The sequence below is a fragment of the Aedes albopictus genome, chromosome 1 (genome assembly GCF_035046485.1).
Source record: "Aedes albopictus strain Foshan chromosome 1, AalbF5, whole genome shotgun sequence".
Lineage (NCBI taxonomy): Eukaryota > Metazoa > Arthropoda > Insecta > Diptera > Culicidae > Aedes > Aedes albopictus.
Window position 1 is genome coordinate 299,436,592 of NC_085136.1, and position 23,861 is coordinate 299,460,452.

A 23,861-nucleotide genomic window follows, 5' to 3' on the forward strand; every position below is an offset into this window, starting at 1 on the left:
CTCCTGGGGCAGATGGGATTTATCCTATTTTGCTTCAGAAGGGATGTGATTATTTCAAACATGTTTTGAAAAAACTACTTGTTTGCAGTTTTGCTACAGGGTATATTCCCAAATCCTGCCAGCCTGTGTGTGCGAAACCGCTCGACCCTCCTGTATAATGGTGTCGCGTTAAAAAGTGAAGAATAAAATTGCCCAATAAACACGCTGCGTTGTCGAAACGTCCTAGCTGGGTAGTGAAAATTAAATGAACAGTGAATGCTTTTGGGTGTTAGGTACAACAGCCAGATAGTCCACATGTCACAAAGGCTATTCTGCAGTTTTTGATTTTTGCGATGAGGAGTGACAATAACGTGGAAATTGTTTTCGTAGTCTGTGTTTGTGTTCTTGAGTTCCAGCGCTCTTCAGAGCAGTTTGTGGCAATGCGGCAATTTTTTTGGTAGTATGTTGGAATTCGTGTCCGTGTAATGACCGGTTCCGATCATGAAATTTGGTGTAGTTAGTGGCACAATCACGTTAAATTATTGCCAAGTGTGCTTCGCAAGCACTGCTTGCCTGTAAATGTCAAAATTCAAATCAAATAAGTGCCTACTGTGACACGGAGAAGAAAATGGCAACAGGCAACTTGTAAAGTGGAATGTGCGTGTGGGAAGTGTTAAAAATTAAGCATTTTAAAATGAAACGAAATTAAAAGCCCACCACAAAACCAAAAAAACAACAAGGTGCAAGAAGATGGTGCTGCGATAAGGATGATTTTTCGTGAATATTGGGATTGCAGTTTCCTGACAAATTGGTGAGATCGTTTCAAGCTACACTACGCTACAGTAGGCCTGGCCGCTTTAATGCTTGTAATACATTACCGATGTGCTGCAAACATTAATAATGACAAGAAAAATGATAGAAATAGTCGATTCTATCATTTTTCAGGATTCTTTCAATGAATGGCTGTGTATGTGTAGACTAGACTAGACTAGACTAGGGTATATTCCCAAATCCTGCCAGGATATTACTTAAGTTTATTCCGAAAGTAGGTCGTGTGTCGTATGAAGAAGCAAAGAGCTTTAGACCTATCAGTTTGACCTATTTTCTTCTGAAATGCTTAGAACACATTGTTTATCATCACATCCGTGATGTTCATCTGGCCAATGTGCCTCTTCATGTGAACCAACATGCTTACAAATCTGGAAAGTCCACTGTAACTCTTCTACACAAAGTTGTTAATGATATTGAGAAAGCATTCACTCAAAAGCAATCCTGCTTGGGTGTTTTTATAGATATCGACGGTGCCTTTGACAACGCCCAGCCAACACAAAGTCGTATATGATGTAGAATATGATGCTAAAGTGGAGGCCATATGCGTACATGCTCCCATTAAACCGCGTGTAAAGAGCACGCATATCGCCTCCACTTTAGCATCCTATTCTGCATCATATACGATCGTGTGTTGGCTGGGCGTAACTTTCGATGCTATATTGGAAGCCGCTCGAGGTCATGGTATATCTCCAATGATTTCCAATTGGATTCACCAAATGCTCAAAAACCTACATCTCTTCCTGAAATTGCGTCAAGCGGCGATTAGAAAATTTAGTGTTTGTGGATGCCCCCAAGGGGGAGTCTTATCACCACTTTTTGAATCTCGTAGCAGATACGCTATTGAGGCAACTCAATAATAGCAGTTTTCCTACTTATGGTTTTGCCGACGACTACCTAACATTGTTAGTCGGTATGTGTATCAGCACCCTTTTCGACCTGATGCAAAACGGTCTTCAGGTAGTTGAGGGTTGGTGTCGCCAATATAGCCTTTCGGTTAATCTGAGTAAAACATCTATTGTTCTTTTCACGGAATAGCGAAACCGTAATGGTGTTCGTCCTTTTCGTCTCTTTGATTCTGAAATCAATGTGACTGAACAGATAAAGTACGTTGGAATTATTCTTGATTCCAAGCTTTCCTGCACACCTCATGTTGAGTTTAGAATCAAGAAATCTTGTATGGCCTTCGGGTAATGCCGGCGAACCTTTGGTACAACTTGGGGTCTAAAACCCAAGTATATCAAATGGCTTAACGTAACTGTTGTTCTTCCAATATTGGCCTATGGATGTCTTATGTGGTGACAAAAGGGCGAAGTGAGAACGGACCAATCAAAATTAGGCCATCTCCAAAGGATGTGCTTAACGGCGATGTCTGGAGCGTTCTCTTCAACTCCCACGGCAGCGCTAGAAGTTCTCTTTGACTTTGTCCCATTACACATTCATCTCAAACAAGAAGCACTTTCTTGCACTTACCGCCTATGGGTACTCGGTTTACTGGAGTAAACTCCTGTGAATCGCAATTCAACATACACCTCGTTGTTTCCACTTTTGGTGAATCGGTGCTCCAAGTGATCTTACAATTGCTTGTAATTTTCCATATAGGACATTTCACACGAAATTCCCTTCCCGGGAAGAGTGGACATCTGGATATCAGGAGAGAAGTATTTCAGACGGCACCGTATGTTGCACTGATAGGTCGAGCAGGTGCTGGTGTTTATTCTCGTGAGCTAAGACATAATCAGTCTTACTCAATCGGTAGACACTGCGCCGAAATCTTTGCTCTTATGTGCAGAGTGCAATCAGCATTCCATATAGATAGTAGAGTAAACATAGATACGCGGACATCGGCGAGTGAAATGTTTCAAGCGTGTGAATAGTATTTTTCAAGAGTGCGGCGGCTGAATATGCGCATGAGCGTTCCATATTTGTTGTTGGAATCATGACGTCATGCTCGTTTGGATACAGATTTGGACAGTTCGTTTGGATACAACGGATTCATCATCACGGATCTATGTTTACTCTACTATCTATGAGCATTTCAGTAGCACGTAATGGGCAAAGTAATATACTTCTGTTCTGATAGCCAGGCTGCTATTAAAGCATTTGCGTCTGCCAACTCCAGGTCGAAGATAGTTATCGCTTGTCGAACTCAAACCTAGGAGCAGAATTCAGCAAACACTGTTCACCTTGTATGGGTGCCTGGCCATTCTTCCATCGCTGGTAATGATTTGGCTGATGAGTTAGCTCACACTGGAACATCACATGACTTCATTGGCGCTTAGCCAGCTATTCCAGCATCCAAGTGTTGGGTAAAGCTTCAGATTGACACCTGGGCTGCCATTCAGCACAAACAATACTGGAATAGTTTGGAGTCATGTCGTCAAACAAAATGGTATTGTACTGAACCATCTCTAGGGATGGCGAAGTATCTAACAAATCTGTCAAAGCAGAATTGCAGCATTTTGGTCAAAGCGTTGACTGACCACTGCTGACTCAGCTATCACATGGCAAATATTCAGCTAGCTGATTCATTTGCATGTGATAGCTGTGAATCCGATTATGGAACTTCGTATCATTTGATATGTAACTGTCCAGTTTTCGCGCAACTGCGTTTCCGAGTACTCGGTAAACACTTATTAAGTGAAACTGACTTCAGAAACCTGTATCTTCAGGTCGTTCTGTTGTTTTTGACCCGCTGTCCCTTCTTTTTTTTTGCTTCTCCCTCAGTCAGGTAAATGATGGATAGGCTCGTGTTCATGGCGATGGCACAAATTTCCAGAGGACGTGCCTCTGGAGCCGACCTACTGATACCTGAAGGTTTTAACGTGACATGTGATCAAATCTTAATTTTGCACAAAAAAATTTCTCACCAACACTAATCATGATGGTAGCTCAAGTCCCACATTTATTAGGTTCTCACAAATAATGATTTTGGTATCTATACTTTCAGCTTTTCGTGTTCAGCCTTATATGCATTCAGCCTTTTTTTATTCAGCATATAGCATCTCGCCTCAGCTTAAGCGCAGAATCTCGAGTCAGCGTTGAAAGACTTGGACTATCTTGATATGCCTCCTCTAGAGCAAGCCGAAGTAGAGTAAAAGCACCCATCAACTGCAGTCGAGAGCGCACTATCGGGTACGTGGAACGGAGCTAATGGAACGAAAGGTTCTACGAGCAGTGTAGAGTGATTTCGGAAGAGATGACGTAGCGTAGGCTGTAATGCTGCAGCAAAGAACTGGGCAGAACGTGGAACGATACAAATAGAAACGGAAATAGCAGACCCGTATCTTTAGGAGGAAAAAAAAACGCGTCCTGTATGGAGTAAAAGTGTGAGGATATGGAGCTACTGTGCCACAAAACGCTTATAAGATCGGTGGTCTTCTACGAACACGAGACATAGATCATGCTCGAGGAGGACCTGCAAGCACTCAAAGTTTTCGAGTGACTAGTACGACGGATGATCATTGGCGATGTGTAGGAGAACGGTGTGTAGCGGAGTAGGAACTCGCTGCACTCCACGGCAAACCCAGCACCCAGAAGGTTGCCGAAGCCGGAAGGATACGATGGGCAGAGCATGTTGCACGTACGCCGAACAACAATCCTGCAAAGTTGGTATTCGCTATTGATTCGTTTGATACAAGAAGGCGTGGAGGATAGATAGCACGATGGGCGGATCAGCTAGAGCGTAATCTGGTGAGCGTTGGGCGTGACTGAGGATGGGGTGGGGAGTGAAAGCTACAAATCGAGTGCAGTGGCGTACTAATGTGATTTTCATTTATGCTAATTGTGAAGTAGTGCAAAAATGTACGTAATGGAACTCCTCAATTGTATGTTATTTAACTAAAGCGGAACCAACCACGTGCTTTTCACCATTGAACTTTAATCTTCTCCACTACTGTTTCCTGTTTACTCATCAAACTTGCCAGATCATAGTATCCCACCTGTCAAATGTTATCAAGCGTGTATTACGATTCCTTTTATAAATAGAAATTTCCGATAATCTCCATCAAGGTCCTCCATTGGTGCCCTTTGAAGGGCTTCACACATGTAAATGATAAAAATAAACTGTAAACTGTAAGCAAAAATGTGAACTCACTCACTGCTTACCCACCAGAATCAAGAGCACATGCTGAAGCTGATAAAAGCGTGCTAATGTTATCAAGGTGTGTTGACTGACACGGTGTGTGGTGGACCGTGGCGTACGTGAATTGGTCAAATCTGCGCGCATCGTGGCATTGATAAATCACCCTTTGACAAGTAGATACCTACCAGCTCATGGTGATATGCAAAGCAGTTATACAAAGTGAGTAAATATGGAAGAATTTCAATTATGTGCCGGCTTCTACGACTATTAGGTATAGCTAGCTAAGAAACACATGCAACTTCGTGCCAACCAGACAGGTATTTACTGGCGGACATAAGCTAAATGAGTAGCAATTAAGACACCGAACGCAACGGTGGGAAAACCGTGCCTTCGGAACACTCCCCCCGGTCGCTTGTGAGTTAGGTAGTGTGTGAGTCTGGGTATGTGTCACAAACAAATTTAAAACACCATCTATCTACTGAGATCATTCATACGTTTCACACTTTAGCTCGATCACATGTCGTACGTTTAAGTTGATTCAATTAGTACACAATCAAATGGATAAGCTAATAAGATCATGTGTGTTTTTTAGCGTGTTAAATATATAGACAGATATAGCACAGGCAAACAAACGTCTCACTCTACTCACTTCCCATAGTTTCTCCTTTGACCAGATTTTTCAAATACTCCGTAGCTCGCAAATCGCTCGCTCATGGCGATCGCACCGTTTTTGCTCCTGTTTGACGTTTGCTCACTACCGCCATCTACTCAGTGGGTTTGCGAACCACAGCTTAATTAGAATTGGGCGATTACACAGCGTAACAAAAATTTACTTTTAGTCTGTCTCAAGAGCTAACTTATATGTCTCTGACAGATTTTGGGCCGCTGAATCCGAATCTGGGCTCAGATTTGCTCCAGCACGTCACAATTTTGAGCTATACCTCCATTTGCAGGGCAAAATATGCGTTCTTGGGCTTTATTAAGCATGGACATATTTTTTTAACCAATCAAAGGATAAATTGATCAAATAACATCTAAATTAACGATTCATGCAAAATATTTCGTTTTACCAAATCGAATCGAGACACATAAGTTTGCACTTGAGACAAAAAATGTTGCGCTGTGTTATGCTTTCGTGACGATGATTTTTATCGCATTTTGTTCCAAGTGATACGTCTGTTTGTCTGTGTGGATATAGGATTATGCTTCTACAGAGGATCCTTCCATAAAAAATGAAAATAACTTATACTCTAAAACTAACAAAAAACAAAATCAACAAATTTTATATTGTTCTTTACAGTTTCGAGATATTGAGGGACATATTTAAAAAAAAACAATGAATATCATTTTCACGTAGTTTATGGACGGCGAGTGAAATAATCAACCTACAACCGAGGCCCAACGGCATGAGTGCCGTGCCTCTATGCACGTAAACAAACTTCTGGTGCTCCAGAGCGATATCGACTCAATGGAAAAGAAGATAAACATATCGCTACCCACGACGATGACGACGACGGTCGAGGGCCAAGACGGTAGTTTAGTTTATCGTTTACTAACCGACACTGTTTACTAACACGTAGGTACTAACATTTAAGAAACAAATCGACTAAACGACGTCGTTGTTGTCGTTTCCGTTGAAGGTCTGTCTGTTCGGCAAGTGTAGATATGCACAGTGTAGGTCAGTGGTATATAGAATGCTTAATTACTGTATTTTCTATTCAAGAATTTTTGGAAAGCTCTAACATTCCTACTGTATTAGTTGGTCGGCCATGGCCAATCCTTTCAAGATAGTTGATTGATGTTCGTTCTGTTAGCAAGCTCCCATAAACAATTCAAATGTAAAATTTGTTCACTTCAATGTTCACACCAATGTCCGAGAAAGCCAACTCCAAATAACGACAACTTTGACCGGTACTGTGCGTTCAGACAGTATTTAGAGTTTTATTCGTAGCACGCGGCCGGTGCACCATTCTGATTCGTCCACTTGGGAAAGCATGGTCGGTCAACAACGATATTGAGGGAACGAATTTAACGCGCCACCAGCAGTGACCTTGCAGCCAGCCCTTTCCTTGCCTTCCTCAACAATCAACCATAACAGCGGGGATGTGCTGCGCATCAGTAACGAACGATCAGTAGTAACTTGAACCGGTAAATAACAGAATCATATTGATGGTAGGGATAGGTACGGGAATGTCACGCCACGATGATGTCTCGGAATTGGGCGATGGGATTGTTATAATTAGAACGGACAATGTGGTCACATTTATATCTGGAGCGCGGCTTGATTAGGTCGAATGTGACGTGTACGGTGAACTGGGAAAATAATAGCAACACTTTTTACCTTTCTCGTACATCAAAGTGTACTAAAAGGCTATATGATCGCTAAAAAAAAACGAATTTTCGATAGAAGGCTCAGAGGGTCAAGTCACATATACCAATCAATTCAGTTCGACGAAATGAGGTAATGTCAGTATGTGTGTGTGTATGTATGTCTGTGCACAAAAAGGGTTACTCACTTTGAGGGCACTTCCCGTTGGTCGATTTTTCGGGTTTAAGTACGAATCGAACCGGAATTTTACCGAACTGTTTGCTATTAAAAATGGTTCGGATCGGTCAAGGCGATCCGGAGTTATGACCATTTTAATGATCCAGACTAGCACTGGTAAAAATGGTGTAACAAGTACGCTTTGTTATTTATAAATGTTCACTGTTAAATATATTAAATCTTTTTCAATTTAATTATGTTGCATGTTCATTCGTTTTTTTCATTTAAATCTAAAATTGATTCACCGCACAAAGATCTATATCTTCAAGAGTTGCAATTGGCATACGCTTGCCCAAATGAGTTCCCTACATCCAGTTACCCATTCCCCGGAAGGGTCTCAGGCCGGGCAAACCTGGAAACTGTTGGGTGGTCTCCTTTAGGAGTGGCGCTTAAGCCACCCACTTATGAACGGGAAAGCGCGACAGGCTGGCGGGTTACATTTGGCGCCCAACGTGGGGCCAAGAGCGGTTTCTAACGGCTGGTGGTGTGTCGGCAATGGCCTAGCTGCCACGAATCCTGTACCCAAATCACAATGCACACGTTATACCACAAGAACACCGAAATAGCCATCTAAACTCTTACCTTTTGGTTCAGGTTTCTACACACACACACTGGACACTTGCTCCTAATCCTTACTAACGGAACTAGCAAACTTAGCGGAAACACTATTAGGGAAAGGGAAAGCTAATTAGTTATTCCTACTTAGAATTCTCATGTAGATTCACCTATTAAATCACACCACGACGCGGGACAAGAAAACGAACCACTCTTGCCTCTTCCACAATTCGATTCGAAGTGGACGATCAAGTCTGGGATTAGTCCTCAGATAGGCCGCTAATTTGTGACCTTCGGCTTCGAGGTCGCGAACTTGGACGAAGTCCAATTCCGCGAGTGCAACATTCTCAGAATTTGCACCCGAAACTTCAAAGGCATTGTGACCTCTCTTTCCAACGGCCGCCTTAAAACCTTCAGTCAGTTTCTCTCCCCAAGTTCGGTAGGAGTGCGCACGCCGAACGGGAAAGGTCAATGGATCCTGAAAGGATTTTGGGACAGGTCGATGCCCGCCGATGGCATCACAAGTTGCGCGCATTCAATTTAGCTGGCTTGGGTCCATTGCATTTGGGCGCGTGTAACTGTGATGCCATCGGCGGGCATCGACCTGTCCCAAAATCCTTTCAGGATCCATTGACCTTTCCCGTTCGGCGTGCGCACTCCTACCGAACTTGGGGAGAGAAACTGACTGAAGGTTTTAAGGCGGCCGTTGGAAAGAGAGGTCACAATGCCTTTGAAGTTTCGGGTGCAAATTCTGAGAATGTTGCACTCGCGGAATTGGACTTCGTCCAAGTTCGCGACCTCGAAGCCGAAGGTCACAAATTAGCGGCCTATCTGAGGACTAATCCCAGACTTGATCGTCCACTTCGAATCGAATTGTGGAAGAGGCAAGAGTGGTTCGTTTTCTTGTCCCGCGTCGTGGTGTGATTTAATAGGTGAATCTACATGAGAATTCTAAGTAGGAATAACTAATTAGCTTTCCCTTTCCCTAATAGTGTTTCCGCTAAGTTTGCTAGTTCCGTTAGTAAGGATTAGGAGCAAGTGTCCAGTGTGTGTGTGTAGAAACCTGAACCAAAAGGTAAGAGTTTAGATGGCTATTTCGGTGTTCTTGTGGTATAACGTGTGCATTGTGATTTGGGTACAGGATTCGTGGCAGCTAGGCCATTGCCGACACACCACCAGCCGTTAGAAACCGTTCTTGGCCCCACGTTGGGCGCCAAATGTAACCCGCCAGCCTGTCGCGCTTTCCCGTTCATAAGTGGGTGGCTTAAGCGCCACTCCTAAAGGAGACCACCCAACAGTTTCCAGGTTTGCCCGGCCTGAGACCCTTCCGGGGAATGGGTAACTGGATGTAGGGAACTCATTTGGGCAAGCGTATGCCAATTGCAACTCTTGAAGATATAGATCTTTGTGCGGTGAATCCATTTTGAATTTAAATGGAAAAACGAATGAACATGCAACATAATTAATTTGAAAAAGATTTAATATATTTTACAGTGAACATTTATAAATAGAAAAGCGTACTTGTTACATCATTCCCCACTAAAATTACGAAAATTTGATTGGCATTGAGAATGGAGATGACAATAGCCAATCAAATTTTCGTAGATTCACCGCACAAAGATCTATATCTTCAAGAGTTGCAATTGGCATACGCTTGCCCAAATGAGTTCCCTACATCCAGTTACCCATTCCCCGGAAGGGTCTCAGGCCGGGCAAACCTGGAAACTGTTGGGTGGTCTCCTTTAGGAGTGGCGCTTAAGCCACCCACTTATGAACGGGAAAGCGCGACAGGCTGGCGGGATACATTTGGCGCCCAACAATACAAGGCATTTTTTGATTTTGGTGTAACTGGAAAGTGAAAATTTAATTTTGTATTTTGTAGTTATATTTGTATGTAAAATTTGTCTAAGGGAACGTGACTTGTTTAATTTATTCATCTTCTAGGAATTTCTCAATCTTTGTACAATTATTTGGTTATTTTCTATTATTTATTAGTGTATCGTTTATTTCAACAAACGTGATTAGTTTGATTAATTTACATTATACATAATATAATATTTCTCATTTACTTATTTATGTATATGTAGTTCAATTATTTCATATCGACATTTATACAAGTATTTTTCTTATTTATTTATTGCTTAAGTTTTTTTTTCAATATTTAAACGCTATTGAAACTGTAATAGCCTCCCTGACTTGTTTTTCGTTAAAGCAACTCGTGTCTTCTTTTGTATATTGTGCGGTTAAACTTTGCTCATTTGTCTTCTGGTGGTAAGTTACAGTACAAATATACAAATCGATCAATATGAATCGATCATTGCCGAGAGCAGAAGATCTCAATTTAGAGGAGATCGATTACGAATTATCAATTCGTGATCAACCAGAAGACGTTTTCAAACTAGATATACAAGGGAAACAAAGACATTTGAGACTTCTGTTCAAATCCGACCAAAAGGAAGGAAGGAACTATAGGTCAAATACCGACATACTAGACGAAGCGGAACATATCAGTGCGAGAATTGATAATCTAGAAACGGCTCTGTCCAGAAAGGTAGAGCCAAAATATGAGTCGAGAGTAATACACTATTATTATCGGGTTAAGAGGTGCATCGCGGGTACTGAAGAAGGGAAAACACTGCGGAGAGAACTTAGTCGTAGGATTGAGAAAATTATGCAATACTACCAGTTCGGTCCTTCGTTGTCACCGTTTAAAGAACGAATCAACAATATTCTCCAAGAGACAGAGGGGGCCGTAGGGGTAGCTGGTCAGATCAGTCCTAATATTTCGATAGGGAAGCCTGCATCCGACAGTGCAGTGGATACCGGCCGAGGTAAAACTTCGGAACTAGGATTTTTGAGTCCGTTAGGGGCTGTACCAAAGCGAAGCCTTCAAGACCATGGTCATCGTGAGCAGGTAGATAGGTCTGTGGTAAAAGATACCATTGAGGTATCGCGCACGGAATGGGAGGAGATGAAGAGAGCTTTAGCCGAATTGACGAACTCCAGGAACAGCGACCAGGCAAGAGATAGGGTGAGCAGGATTCCGAACGTGGAAGACAGACTGATCCGTCCATCGAACAACCCAGGGACTCACCAACGCTGGACTGATCACCAGCCGAAAAGTTATATGGACGAGGGGAACGATACCGATTCTGAGGAGGAACTTCCGGTCAGACCACATTGCAGACAGAGCTTGAGAGTGGACGGGAACCGACTCAACCGCGATAACTACGAGGACTCACTGTATGATTTCGATAGTGGAAGCGGCGGACAGGCACGATTTCAGCGAGAGGCCAGAGGCGGTCGACATAGACGGGATCGAGGCCACGGACGGGTTGAGAAGTGGAAGCTTAGATTCTCTGGAGATTCTCGAGGTATGTCGGTTGAGAACTTCCTCTACAAAGCGTCAAAACTGGCAGAGCGCGAGGAGGTGTCAGAGGATATTCTGCTTAGAGATATCCACATGTTGCTGGAGGGAGCTGCATCGGACTGGTTCTTCACCTACGTTGATGACCTGGTCACGTGGGAAGACTTCAAGAACGGTATCACCTACCGGTTCGGAAATCCCAACAAGGACCAGGGAATTCGCTCAAAGATTCAGGAGCGGAGGCAGCAGCGAGGGGAGTCGTTTATAGCTTTCGTCTCGGAGATCGAGAAGTTGAACCGGATGTTGTCCAAGCCGTTGTCCCGTAGACGGAAGTTCGAGGTCATTTGGGACAATATGCGGCAACATTATAGGTCAAAAATCTCGATCGTTCCCGTAAGGGACCTGCAACATCTTATCGATCTGAATTACCGCATTGACGCCGCAGACCACCAACTGCACCAACCGATGGCAGAGCACTTCGTGCGCAGACCAGCCAACCAGATAGAAGCCGCCGAAGAAGACACCGAGGACGAAGAGCTTCAGGAAGCGACGATAAACCATGTTAGGGGACAACAGCAGAGAAGACCTCCGGCGACCCGATCGTTCAACGGACCGGCTCAGCGGGAGCAACAACCGAATCGGCAGGAGCAGAGCTCCGGTACAGGTCTACCGGGATTAATGTGTTGGAACTGCGAAGAAGCAGGTCATGGTTGGCGACAGTGTCCAAGACCGCGTAACATCTTCTGTTACGGGTGTGGAAACCTCGGCAGAACGATTAGGTCTTGTGAACGTTGTGCTAGACCAGCAGCCGTTCCGGAAACTGGACTACAGGGAAACTTAGGAAGGGGTGCAAACCAGGGGAACTGAGCATCCCTGTATCAAAGGTGGTTCCCCAGCAACCATTTGATCCTTTCTTGCAGGTGTACCACATTAGGATTAGGGTAAGCAAATGTCCACACATTAGGGTGAAGATTTTCGACTTTGAGACAGAGGCATTATTAGACTCGGGGGCAGGAATTAGTATTTTGAATTCGGTGGAATTGGTGGAGAGATTTGGGTTAAAGTTGCAGCCAGCAGCCATTCGAGTGGCCACTGCGGATGGTTCCAATTACGCGTGTCGGGGCTTCGTGAATATGCCATTCACCTACAAGGAAGTTACGAAGGTGATTCCAACGATCGTAGTGCCGGAAATTTCACGGGAAATCATCTTAGGCGCGGACTTCTGGGACGCGTTTGGTATCAAGCCCATGATTGATTTGGGGAAAGGCCCAGAGACCTTGGAAACGGTACCAAGTCGGCCGAATGAAGCCATCTGTTTCACCGTAGAGCCTACAGGCGAGTTACCGGAAGCAACACAGGAAGAGGAAGATGACACGCTGGATATTCCAGTGTATGAAGGGCCAACGGAAGCGTTTCCGGATCCCGAGACCATTGAGACGGAGCACAACTTGACAGCGGATGAGAGACGTCGTTTGATGGACGTGATCAAGGGGTTCGAGCTAACAGCAGCGGGGAAGTTAGGCAGAACGAGCTTGATAGAGCACGAGATCGTCCTGAAGGAAGGTGCGAAACCACGGAATCCGGTGATGTACAAGGGTTCTCCGTACATGCAAGAGGCGATAAAGAAGGAAGTAGAGAGGTTCAAGGCTCTGGACGCAATCGAGGAATGCTACAGTGAGTGGACCAACCCACTGGTACCAGTGCCGAAGAAGAACGGGAAGGTCCGGGTCTGTTTGGACTCCAGGAAGATCAACAAGTTGACAGTGAAGGACTCATACCCTATGAGAAATATGCAAGACATCTTTCGGCGTTTAGGGAAGGCTAAGTACTTCTCCGTCATAGACTTGAAGGATGCATATTTCCAGATTCCGCTTAAGGAAGAGAGTCGGAACTATACGGCATTCAGGACTACGGAAGGGATTTTCCGCTTCAAAGTTCTACCGTTCGGTGTGATCAACGCGCCATTCACTATGTCGCGGTTAATGGACAGGGCTCTGGGGTTTGACCTCGAACCGCAGGTATTTGTGTACCTCGATGACATAGTCATCGCTACCGAGACGCTGGAGGAACACCTACGACTGCTGGAGATTGTAGGTGAACGTCTGAAACGGGCAGGCCTAACAATATCTCTGGAGAAGTCACGTTTTTGCCGGAGACAAGTGATGTACTTGGGCTACCTGTTGAATGAGCACGGAATAGCGATTGATAGCAGTCGAATCCAACCAATTCTGGACTACGCGAGGCCGAGAACCCAAGAGGACGTACGTCGGTTGATGGGCCTGGCAGGGTTTTACCAGCGCTTCATCAAAGACTACAGTAGGGTAACGGCACCGATAACAGACTTGCTCACGAAGGAGAACAAGAAGTTCAACTGGACCAAAGAGGCCGAAGAAGCGTTCCGTGACCTCAAGTCGGTCTTGACGTCGGCGCCTATCCTGGGGAACCCAGACTTCGGCAAAGTCTTCACGATAGAGTCGGATGCATCAGATAGAGCAGTAGGAGCGGCGTTGGTGCAGGAGCATGAAGGGGTTACCAAGGTGATCAGTTACTTCAGTAAGAAGCTTAACAGGACTCAGAGGCGGTACTCAGCAGTCGAGAAAGAATGTCTAGGTGTTCTATCGGCGATACAACACTTCAGACACTACATCGAAGGCACTAAGTTCCGTGTGGTAACCGATGCGAGAAGTCTCCTCTGGCTATTCAACATCGGCACCGAGTCGGGAAATGCGAAACTGATGAGGTGGGCGTTGAGGATCCAGGCCTACGACTTCGATCTCGAGTATAGGAAAGGCAAGAGTAACATCACCGCCGATTGTCTATCTCGATCGATCGAAGTAGACGTACTTTCAGTGACCCGAGCCGACCCGGAATACGACGATTTGGTAGACGACATCCGAAAGGATCCACAGAAGTTTCAGGACTACCGAGTGGTAGATGGGAGGATTTTTCGGTATGTGAAGGCGACTAGTCGAGTGAGCGACCCTCGTTTTGCGTGGAAGCAGTACCCTCCGGCTGCCGAAAGGGACCAGATTGTGAAGAGACTCCACGAGAAGGCACACTTCGGCTACGAGAAGACGTTAGACGCAGTCAAGCAGAGATACCACTGGCCAAGAATGAACAGCGATGTTCGGAAGCACTGCCGTGAATGCCTTAAGTGCCAGGTCAGCAAGGCAGGAAATACGAACGTGACTCCACCAATGGGGTCGCAGAAAGCAGTTGAGTACCCGTGGCAGTTTGTGACGTTAGATTACGTTGGACCGCTTCCGCCATCCGGTAGGAACAGACACACGTGCCTCCTCGTAGCGACGGACGTGTTCAGCAAATTCGTACTGGTGCAGACCTTCCGTGAAGCCAAAGCAAGTTCGTTAGTCGAGTTCATGGAAAACATGATTTTCCGATTGTTCGGAGTTCCTGAGGTTGTTCTGACGGATAATGGGTCTCAGTTTGTCTCCAAACAGTTCAGAGAGCTGCTGGAAGCATACCATGTGTCGCACTGGTTAACGCCGGCGTACCACCCTCAGGTGAACAACACCGAGCGTGTAAATCGCGTGATCACGACGGCAATTCGAGCTACGCTGAAGAAAGAACACAAGCACTGGGCGGACGACATTCAGGAGATCGCAAACGCTATCCGCAACGCGGTTCACGATTCTACGAAGTACAGTCCATACTTCATCGTATTTGGACGGAACATGATTTCGGATGGGAGGGAGTACGGTCGGATCAGGGACAACTACGAGGCTACCTGCGAGGACGGAGACACGACAGTCGAAAGACGTAAAAAACTGTTCGAAGACATTAAGGCCAACCTGACTACAGCTTACCAAAGACACGCCAAAACCTACAACCTACGGTCCAATGCAAGCTGTCCTACTTACGCGGTGGGAGAAAGGGTGTTGAAGCAGACCTTTGACTTGTCTGACAAGGGGAAAGGTTTCTGCAAGAAGCTTGCACCCAAATACGAACCAGCGGTAGTACGAAAAAGGTTGGGAACTAACACCTACGAGTTGGAAGATTTGACGGGGAAGCGACTAGGGGTCTATTTTTCGACTAATTTGAAGAAGATGCTTCCTCATCTTTGCCAATCGTAGGCTAACTTTTGTAAAGCTATGTAACTCTCTAGAGTGACCATACATCTAAAGATGAAGAAACACCTTCGGGTTCAAACATACGGACAATGCTCGACGGACTCGCTTTGGAACGTTTTCGAACTGACCAAAGCTGAGGGTACCGACATTGGGCCTAAGACATTCCAAACCAAAAAGTTCGCTAAGCTATGAATCGAAAGTGACCACAACGAACATCGCGATAAAAACACTATGAAGGGCAAAGCAACCAAGTCGTTTAAATTCCAATTGAGACGCAAAGCCGAATAGGTCGACGATTCCAATTGGAATTCATTCGCCTAGCGGTTTGTAAATATGTAAATAGTAGTTGTTGGCAACCCGGACGCGCGCGTTCATTATCAACGGTTCAGTACCACCCGTACCAACACAGTTGAGCGAAGATCTGTTGCGAGTTGGTGTGAGATCTGTCATCGCCAATTGAGTTGTCCAAAAAATGTCTCACGAAACCTAATGCAAGCCTATCCATATACGTGAGAACAAAAGATGTTTACAAAGTTCTTACAGATAGATTAACACGGGAAATCTGAACACAAACCACTACCACATAGGAATTTGGATTGGTCAATTATGTCAGTTCATTAAAAATTTGCATAGTCACGATTGGCAGAAGAGTTGTTATTGATCTCGGTCTAAAAATTATTATAATTCCATTTATTTTCTAATTAGACTAAATTATTGGATTGTAAGTATCTAAACGAATTAAAATTATGTAAATAAACTTAATAATAACTGACAAACATAAAATTATAGCACACAATTTGGAATTACAAAACTACTGTTACAACACGACGGACAAATTAAAGTTAAGGACAAATCAATGTAAGTTAAAAATTGCTAAACCTATGAACACAAATGAAACAGTTATTAAAATTTCAGCTTAAAGCTTACTCCCTAACGAACCAAACGAGTTTGCTCTATAGAGGTCCGAAACTGGTCCGCTCCTGTGACAACAATCTTTAAGATTGATTTTTTACTTGCAAGCTCGGAAAGATGACGGGAGTTCAACCGAGCTCGATTGAAATATCTACCGATGCGCAATGCATTTTATGCAAGCAACCGAATAGTGCAGAAGCCAAAATGGTCCAGTGCGATGGGTGTAGCCGGTGGTATCACTTTTCGTGTGCTGGTGTCGGCGATAGTATCGAAGCAGATGATCGAAGCTATCGATGCGCTTTATGCCGACCACGGGGTTCCCGTACGTCGTCGTCGATACGGTCAACACCGTCGACTAGTGCAAGTGCGAGAGAAGCCAAGTTGCAATTGGAGATGCAGCAGTTAGCAGAGGAGAAGGAACTTCAGGCGAAGTTAATGGCAGAGAAGGCCAAGTTGGAGAAGGAGTTCTTGGAGCGGAAGTACAAGTTGCTCCATGCGCAGTTGGATGAGGATGCAAGGGCAAGTTCGAGAGCAAGTGTACAAAGCGGTGTCAGTTTACCCGGTAGCGACGACATTGTTCGAGACTGGATTCATAACCACCAAGCGATCCTGAGTGCCAAATCTGGGAAAGTTAATCCCACTGGACTCACATCGCAGGCGGGTGGCCACGTTGTAGCAACAGAATCCATACCGGTCTCAAGTACCGCGCAGGACAGCTTGAATTTAGCCTCAATCTCTGCGGCAGTTGACAACGAAGAGAGATCCAGGCAGGTCGTCATTCAACCTGTTATGAAAATTATCGACGACGTCATCTCTCCTATTTCGACCGTATACCAAGGAGGGTTCACCAGCGTAGCCAATCCCGCTTTGCCACGAACACCCCTGCAGCAATCAACACCCAGGACATGCTCCGTTTCGCAGACGCACATTCCAGCAACACAGCCGACAGTATTGCGGCAAACTGATGTCAACCCGAGTCAGCGTGAGGGGCCTGCAGCAACAACATCAGGAGGATACCAACAACCTGTCGACAGACCGGCAGCGATGCACCCTCCAGCAGGTCAGTACGTTCCGTATGCACTCCCAATTTCGACTATGGTGAGTACTATCAGTTCAGAAGTCTTCGCCAGAGGAAGCGCAGAACCTAACGCGCAATACTATACCCGACCACCAAACACATTACCGTCAATGCTAGGGCAGTTAGGGCAATCTCAAACACGTAGGAACGAGCCAGTGGTGTACTCTGGTTTCGACAGTAATTTCTTAAGCAGAAATCAGCCTCCGTGTCTTTCGAACCCCCTAGTGTCACAAAACGTTCCCTACTCTGCTTCTCATTCACAATCTGTACCAATATCACAACCATGGGACAATCCTTATCCGCCACTTCGTCCTTCTGTAGTAAGTGTCTCCAGCTACCAAGGACCAATACCAGCTGTGCCGAATCCACAGTTGCAGTACGAGATGTCTCAACTATCGTTCGGCCCTAACCCGCAGCAATTGGCAGCACGTCATGTAGTTCCGAAAGACCTACCGTGTTTCACCGGTGACCCAATCGAGTGGCCGATGTTCTGGAGCAGCTACAAAACGTCAACAGAGATGTGCGGATACAACGATTCTGAAAATCTGATGCGATTACAACGGAGCTTGAAGGGGGATGCGAGGAAAGCAGTGAGCAGTTTTCTCCTCCATCCGTCGAACGTTCCTGAGATAATCAACTCGCTGCAAGTGCTGTATGGGCGTCCTGAGGCCATCGTCAATTCCCTGTTGGCTGAGGTGCGGGCAACGCCAGCTCCGCGGCCGGAGAAACTTGGAACGATCATCAACTTCGGTTTGGCGGTCCGCAATTTTTGTACACATCTAGTGTCTACCGGACAGCATATGCATTTGACAAACCCGATATTGATTGAGGAGCTAGTGGAAAAACTTCCAGCCAACATCAAGCTGGATTGGGCAATGCATAAGCAACGGGTACCTAATGCAGATTTGAGAGCCTTCGCCGACTACATGAATGTCATCGTAACGGCAGCGAGTAGTGTCACGCCCGTTCTCACGAAATCCGAAAAACTGAAAGGAAAGGTCGAAATACATACGGTGAACACACGCAAGGACAAGGTAATCAACAAGAGCACAGTAGAGCCTTCCAACCAAGCCGGAACTGAGCGTCCTTGTGTGGTGTGTCAAAATACGGGACATAAACCGAAAGACTGCAGCACCTTCAAGTCGAAGACGTTGGAGGACAAGTGGAAAGCGGCACAAGAAGTAAATCTGTGTAGACGATGCTTGTATCCGCATGGTAAATGGCCGTGCAAGGCATCGAACTGCGGAGTAAATGGCTGTCAACAACGGCATCATCGGTTGCTCCACCCAGGCGATCCTAGAGAACCAAGAGCCGAGGCCTCAACTCAAAGTTCCAGCGTCATCTCTGTTCATCAGCAGCAACACACAGTTCTTTTTCGTATCATCCCAGTAATCCTCTACGCTAATGGTCGGTCAGTTTCAACCTTCGCTTTCTTGGACGGTGGGTCTGATTCAACCCTGGTGGAACGATCTTTGGCTGAAGCGTTAGGCGTAGAAGGTCCAATCTCTCCACTGTGTATGCAGTGGACCAACGGGGTGAAGCGTGTGGAGGACGAATCGCAGCAAATCCAACTAAATATCTCGGGACAGTCCGCGGACAAGCAGTTCACCCTACGAAGAGTGCAAACCGTCGACGGATTAGAACTTCCGAGGCAGTCCGTGAACTTCGCGGAGATGAGAAGTAAATTTCCGTACATGAGGGGCCTACCGGTCCAAAGCTACAACGATGCCGTTCCAGGCATACTCATCGGGTTGGACAACACTAGGTTGAAAACTACATTGAAGCTACGGGAAGGACGTGAAGACGAACCAGTAGTTGCCAAAACAAGACTGGGCTGGGTCATATACGGTCGATCAGGGAAAGATGTCGGGATCCCATTGCAGCGTGTTCACCATATCTGTTCTAAATCACGCGACGAAGACCTTCACGAATTAGTAAAAAGCTTCTTTTCTATGGAAAGCGTCGGCATTGCGGTGAACGAGGTGAAGGAATCAGCAGAGGATAAGCGAGCTCAACAGATTCTTCAAGCAACCACGAAGCGGACGGAAACTGGTCGATTTGAAACGGGGCTTCTATGGAAATTCGACTACATTGAGTTTCCTAACAGCCGCCCCATGGCCGAACGGAGATTGCAATGTCTGGAACGTCGCCTTCTCAAATCTCCTTCATTGTACGCCAACGTAAGGCAGCAGATAGCGGAATACATTACCAAAGGCTACGCGCACAAAGCAGTTCAACGAGAGATGGATGAGATGGATCCGAAGCGAACGTGGTTTCTGCCGTTGGGCGTTGTAGTGAATCCTAAAAAACCAGAAAAAGTCAGGGTTGTTTGGGACGCCGCTGCTTCGGTAGAAGGCGTATCATTGAACTCCGTTTTGCTTAAAGGCCCGGATCTGCTCACACCTTTGCAAGCAGTCTTGTGCAGGTATCGACAAAGGGAAATTGCCATAAGTGGCGATATTATGGAAATGTTCCACCAAGTGCTTATCAGGCGAGAAGATCGTGCAGCTCAGTGGTTCATGTGGCGGGACAGCCCATCCGATCCAATTCAGGTCTACATTATGGACGTTGCCACGTTTGGATCAACGTGTTCCCCGAGCTCAACGCAGTATGTGAAGAACCAAAATGCGGAGGAATATGCGGCGGAGTTCCCGGAAGCTTCTGAGGCGATAAAGGAAAATCATTATGTGGACGACTTCCTCGACAGTGTCGACACGATTGCAGAAGCAGTGGAGCTAGCGCTTGGCGTCAAAAAAGTTCACGAAAAGGCTGGATTTCTTATTCGACATTGGATGTCGAATTCTACGGAAGTGCTGGAGCGGATTGGAGAGCAGAATACGCAGTTAGTCAAAAGCTTCACAATGGATAAGGGCAGCAACCTGGAACGGGTGTTGGGAATGGTTTGGCGACCACAAGAGGATATGTTTGTTTTCTCCCTAACTTCTCGAGAAGACCTGCGACGCCTATTAGATGGATCTACTGTACCAACTAAACGCCAACTCCTCAGCTTGGTAATGAGCGTGTTCGACCCGTTGGGGATGGTGGCTCCGTTTGTGGTGCACGGCAAGTCAATAGTGCAAGACGTGTGGAGATCCGGAATCAACTGGGATGAGCGACTCCCTGCGGATATCGTACCTCGATGGGAGCAGTATGTCAAGTTGCTTCGAACACTGGACACGGTGAGGATATCCAGGTGCTACTTTCCAGGCTATCACCCAGAAGCATATAACTCAAATGAGCTGCACATATTTGTGGATGCCAGTAGCGCCGCATATGCCGCCGCAGCCTACTTCAGGATTGTGGACAAAGGAGAAATACGCTGCTGTCTGGTGTCTGCAAGAACCAAGGTAGCGCCGATCAAACTGCTGTCGGTGCCCCGGTTGGAGCTACAAGCTGCTGTTATCGGCACGCGGCTCATGAAGTCGGTTCTCTCCAATCATACAGTTCCAGTCAATCGAACCGTATTATGGAGTGATTCTTCAACAGTCCTAAACTGGTTACGGTCGGACCCCCGAAACTACAAACAGTTTGTGGCGTTCCGGGTAACAGAAATCCTGGACGAAACGGAAATAAGCAATTGGAGGAAGGTGCCTACCAGGCTGAATGTTGCCGATGAAGCCACCAAGTGGGGACACGGCCCATGTTTCGACGAACATAGCAGGTGGTTTAAAGGTCCTGAGTTTTTGTATAAACCAGAATGTGATTGGCCAGCTGACGCAATAGAACCAACAACAACGGAAGAGTTAAGAGCAGTCCATGTACTTCAGCAGGTAACAGCAGTACCAGTAATTGAATTTGAACGCTTTTCGAAGTGGGAAAGAGTAAACCGCACAGTGGCGTTTGTGTTGCGGTTTGGCGACAAGCAGATGCATCGGGATAAATCAGGACCTCTCAGCAGTGAGGAGTTAAAGCGGGCGGAGACAGTCATATTCAGACTCATCCAAGGAACTGAGTATCTGGAGGAATTGAACATACTTCGCAAAAATGATGCCGCACAACCAGAACAGCATAAGCAAGTCCAGAAAAGCAGTCGAATCTTTAAGCTATCTCCATTCTTGGACCCCACCGGGGTAATTCGAATGCGTTCCCGCATTGCTGCAGCAGAATGCATTCCGAGTGAAGGCAAATTTCCCGTGATTCTGCCAAAGGATCATCATGCCACAAAGCTTATCATTAATTGGTATCACCGGAAGTACAACCATGCCAATAACGAAACGGTGGTTAACGAGATTCGGCAGAGGTTTCACGTTTCTGAATTGCGGACAATCGTCAAGAAGGTGGCCAGCAACTGTAACTGGTGCAAAGTATACAAATCCAAGCCCCAGATCCCATCAATGGGTCCTCTGCCCTCTGCTCGTCTAACACCGTATACGAGAGCTTTCACCTTTACAGGACTGGATTACTTCGGGCCAATATCTGTTCGCCGCGGTCGTGGATGCGTCAAAAGATGGGTTGCGCTATTTACCTGTCTAGGAACCCGAGCAGTCCACTTAGAAATAGTCCACAGCCTGTCTGCAGAATCCTGCAAGATGGCAATTCGCAGGTTCATCGCCCGTAGAGGTTCGCCTCAGGAAATATATTCAGACCAAGGGACCAACTTTCAGGGTGCCAGCGCGGAGTTAAAACAACAGATGGAGATTACAAACCGAGATTTATCGGAAACCTTCACGAACGCAGAGACGCAATGGAAGATGAATCCTCCGTATGCTCCTCATATGGGAGGCATATGGGAAAGGCTCGTCCGCTCAGTCAAGACTGGCTTGGCGCACATGGAGTTGCCTAGAAATCCAGACGAGGAAACGTTGATTACAGCCCTTGCAGAGGTGGAGTCCATGGTAAATTCCCGCCCTCTGACATATTTACCGATCGACAGTGAGGAGAGCGTCGCCTTAACGCCAAACCACTTTTTACTGCTGAACTCTAGCGGAGTCGTTCAGCCATCGGTACGACCAACGGAGGAAAGTGAAGTTCTGCGGTCCAACTGGAAGCATGTTCAGATTATGCTGGACCGTTTTTGGGTGCGGTGGATTCGAGAATATCTACCTGTTATCGCTCGGCAGCCAAAATGGTTTGGAGAAGCCAAATCAATCAAAATCGGAGATCTAGTCATCGTGGTAAATGAAGGCGTCAGGAACAGCTGGATCAGAGGAAGGATCTCCCGAGTATTTCCTGGCCGCGACGGAAGAGTACGAAGTGCGGATGTACAAACAACTGCCGGTATCTTGCGACGACCGGCTACTAAGCTCGCCATCCTGGAAGTTGCCACGGAAGAAAGTACCGCTTAGGGAACCTGATGCAGTACGGCCGGGGGCTTGTTGGCAACCCGGACGCGCGCGTTCATTATCAACGGTTCAGTACCACCCGTACCAACACAGTTGAGCGAAGATCTGTTGCGAGTTGGTGTGAGATCTGTCATCGCCAATTATGTCAGTTCATTAAAAATTTGCATAGTCACGATTGGCAGAAGAGTTGTTATTGATCTCGGTCTAAAAATTATTATAATTCCATTTATTTTCTAATTAGACTAAATTATTGGATTGTAAGTATCTAAACGAATTAAAATTATGTAAATAAACTTAATAATAACTGACAAACATAAAATTATAGCACACAATTTGGAATTACAAAACTACTGTTACAACACGACGGACAAATTAAAGTTAAGGACAAATCAATGTAAGTTAAAAATTGCTAAACCTATGAACACAAATGAAACAGTTATTAAAATTTCAGCTTAAAGCTTACTCCCTAACGAACCAAACGAGTTTGCTCTATAGAGGTCCGAAACTGGTCCGCTCCTGTGACAACAGTAGTCGATTAGTTAATCCTAGATTCCTAGCCCTTATTCTATAGTTAGTACTTAGATTAGATTAGTAAATTAGCTAAAAACTCACGATTATTCAATTTTCCATGTAAATTTTGGTTTGCGTTTTTCGTTCGTTCATTTGTTATCTTGCGTCTCGTATTTTCGTCCATTAAAGTTGTTCAATATTTACCTAAAAATAGTAATATTTATTTATTTTTGTACAGATAGTAGTAAATAACATTAAGCATAGAGCAATATTTACCTTTTTTTTTAGTTCGTTGTCGTCAGTTTCGTTGTTTGTAGTTCAGATCTCTAGTCGTTTCTCATATAGTTTCGTTTTCCCGTACATATCCATTATTCCAATAGGATTTTCGTTGATCACTGTCCGTGATCCGTCCTATCATCGTGTCCAGTTTTTTTCCTCGTCCTTTATAGTCCAGTTTATCCATTATCCTTGTCAGTATCCTTTTTTTACATATACATCCTCCTGTTCACTCGTATCGGCGTTAGTTCTCATCCTTTCCAGTTCAATCAGTTCCTCCGTCAGTCGTACTTCGGTATCGCTAACGTACCTGGGGAAGAAACAAAACAAACAAACCAACTTACACCCGATAAAATT

The 23,861-nt window shown here is 45.5% G+C and overlaps 1 protein-coding gene across 1 annotated transcript; it reads left to right on the plus strand.

Moving 5' to 3' along the window:
- Positions 1–16,562: 16,562 nt before the first annotated feature.
- On the plus strand, positions 16,563–22,721 carry LOC134292006 (uncharacterized). Its single transcript, XM_062860628.1, has one exon. It carries the CDS (start codon positions 16,563–16,565, stop codon positions 22,719–22,721), a length of 6,159 nt encoding a protein of 2,052 aa, XP_062716612.1.
- Positions 22,722–23,861: the final 1,140 nt, after the last annotated feature.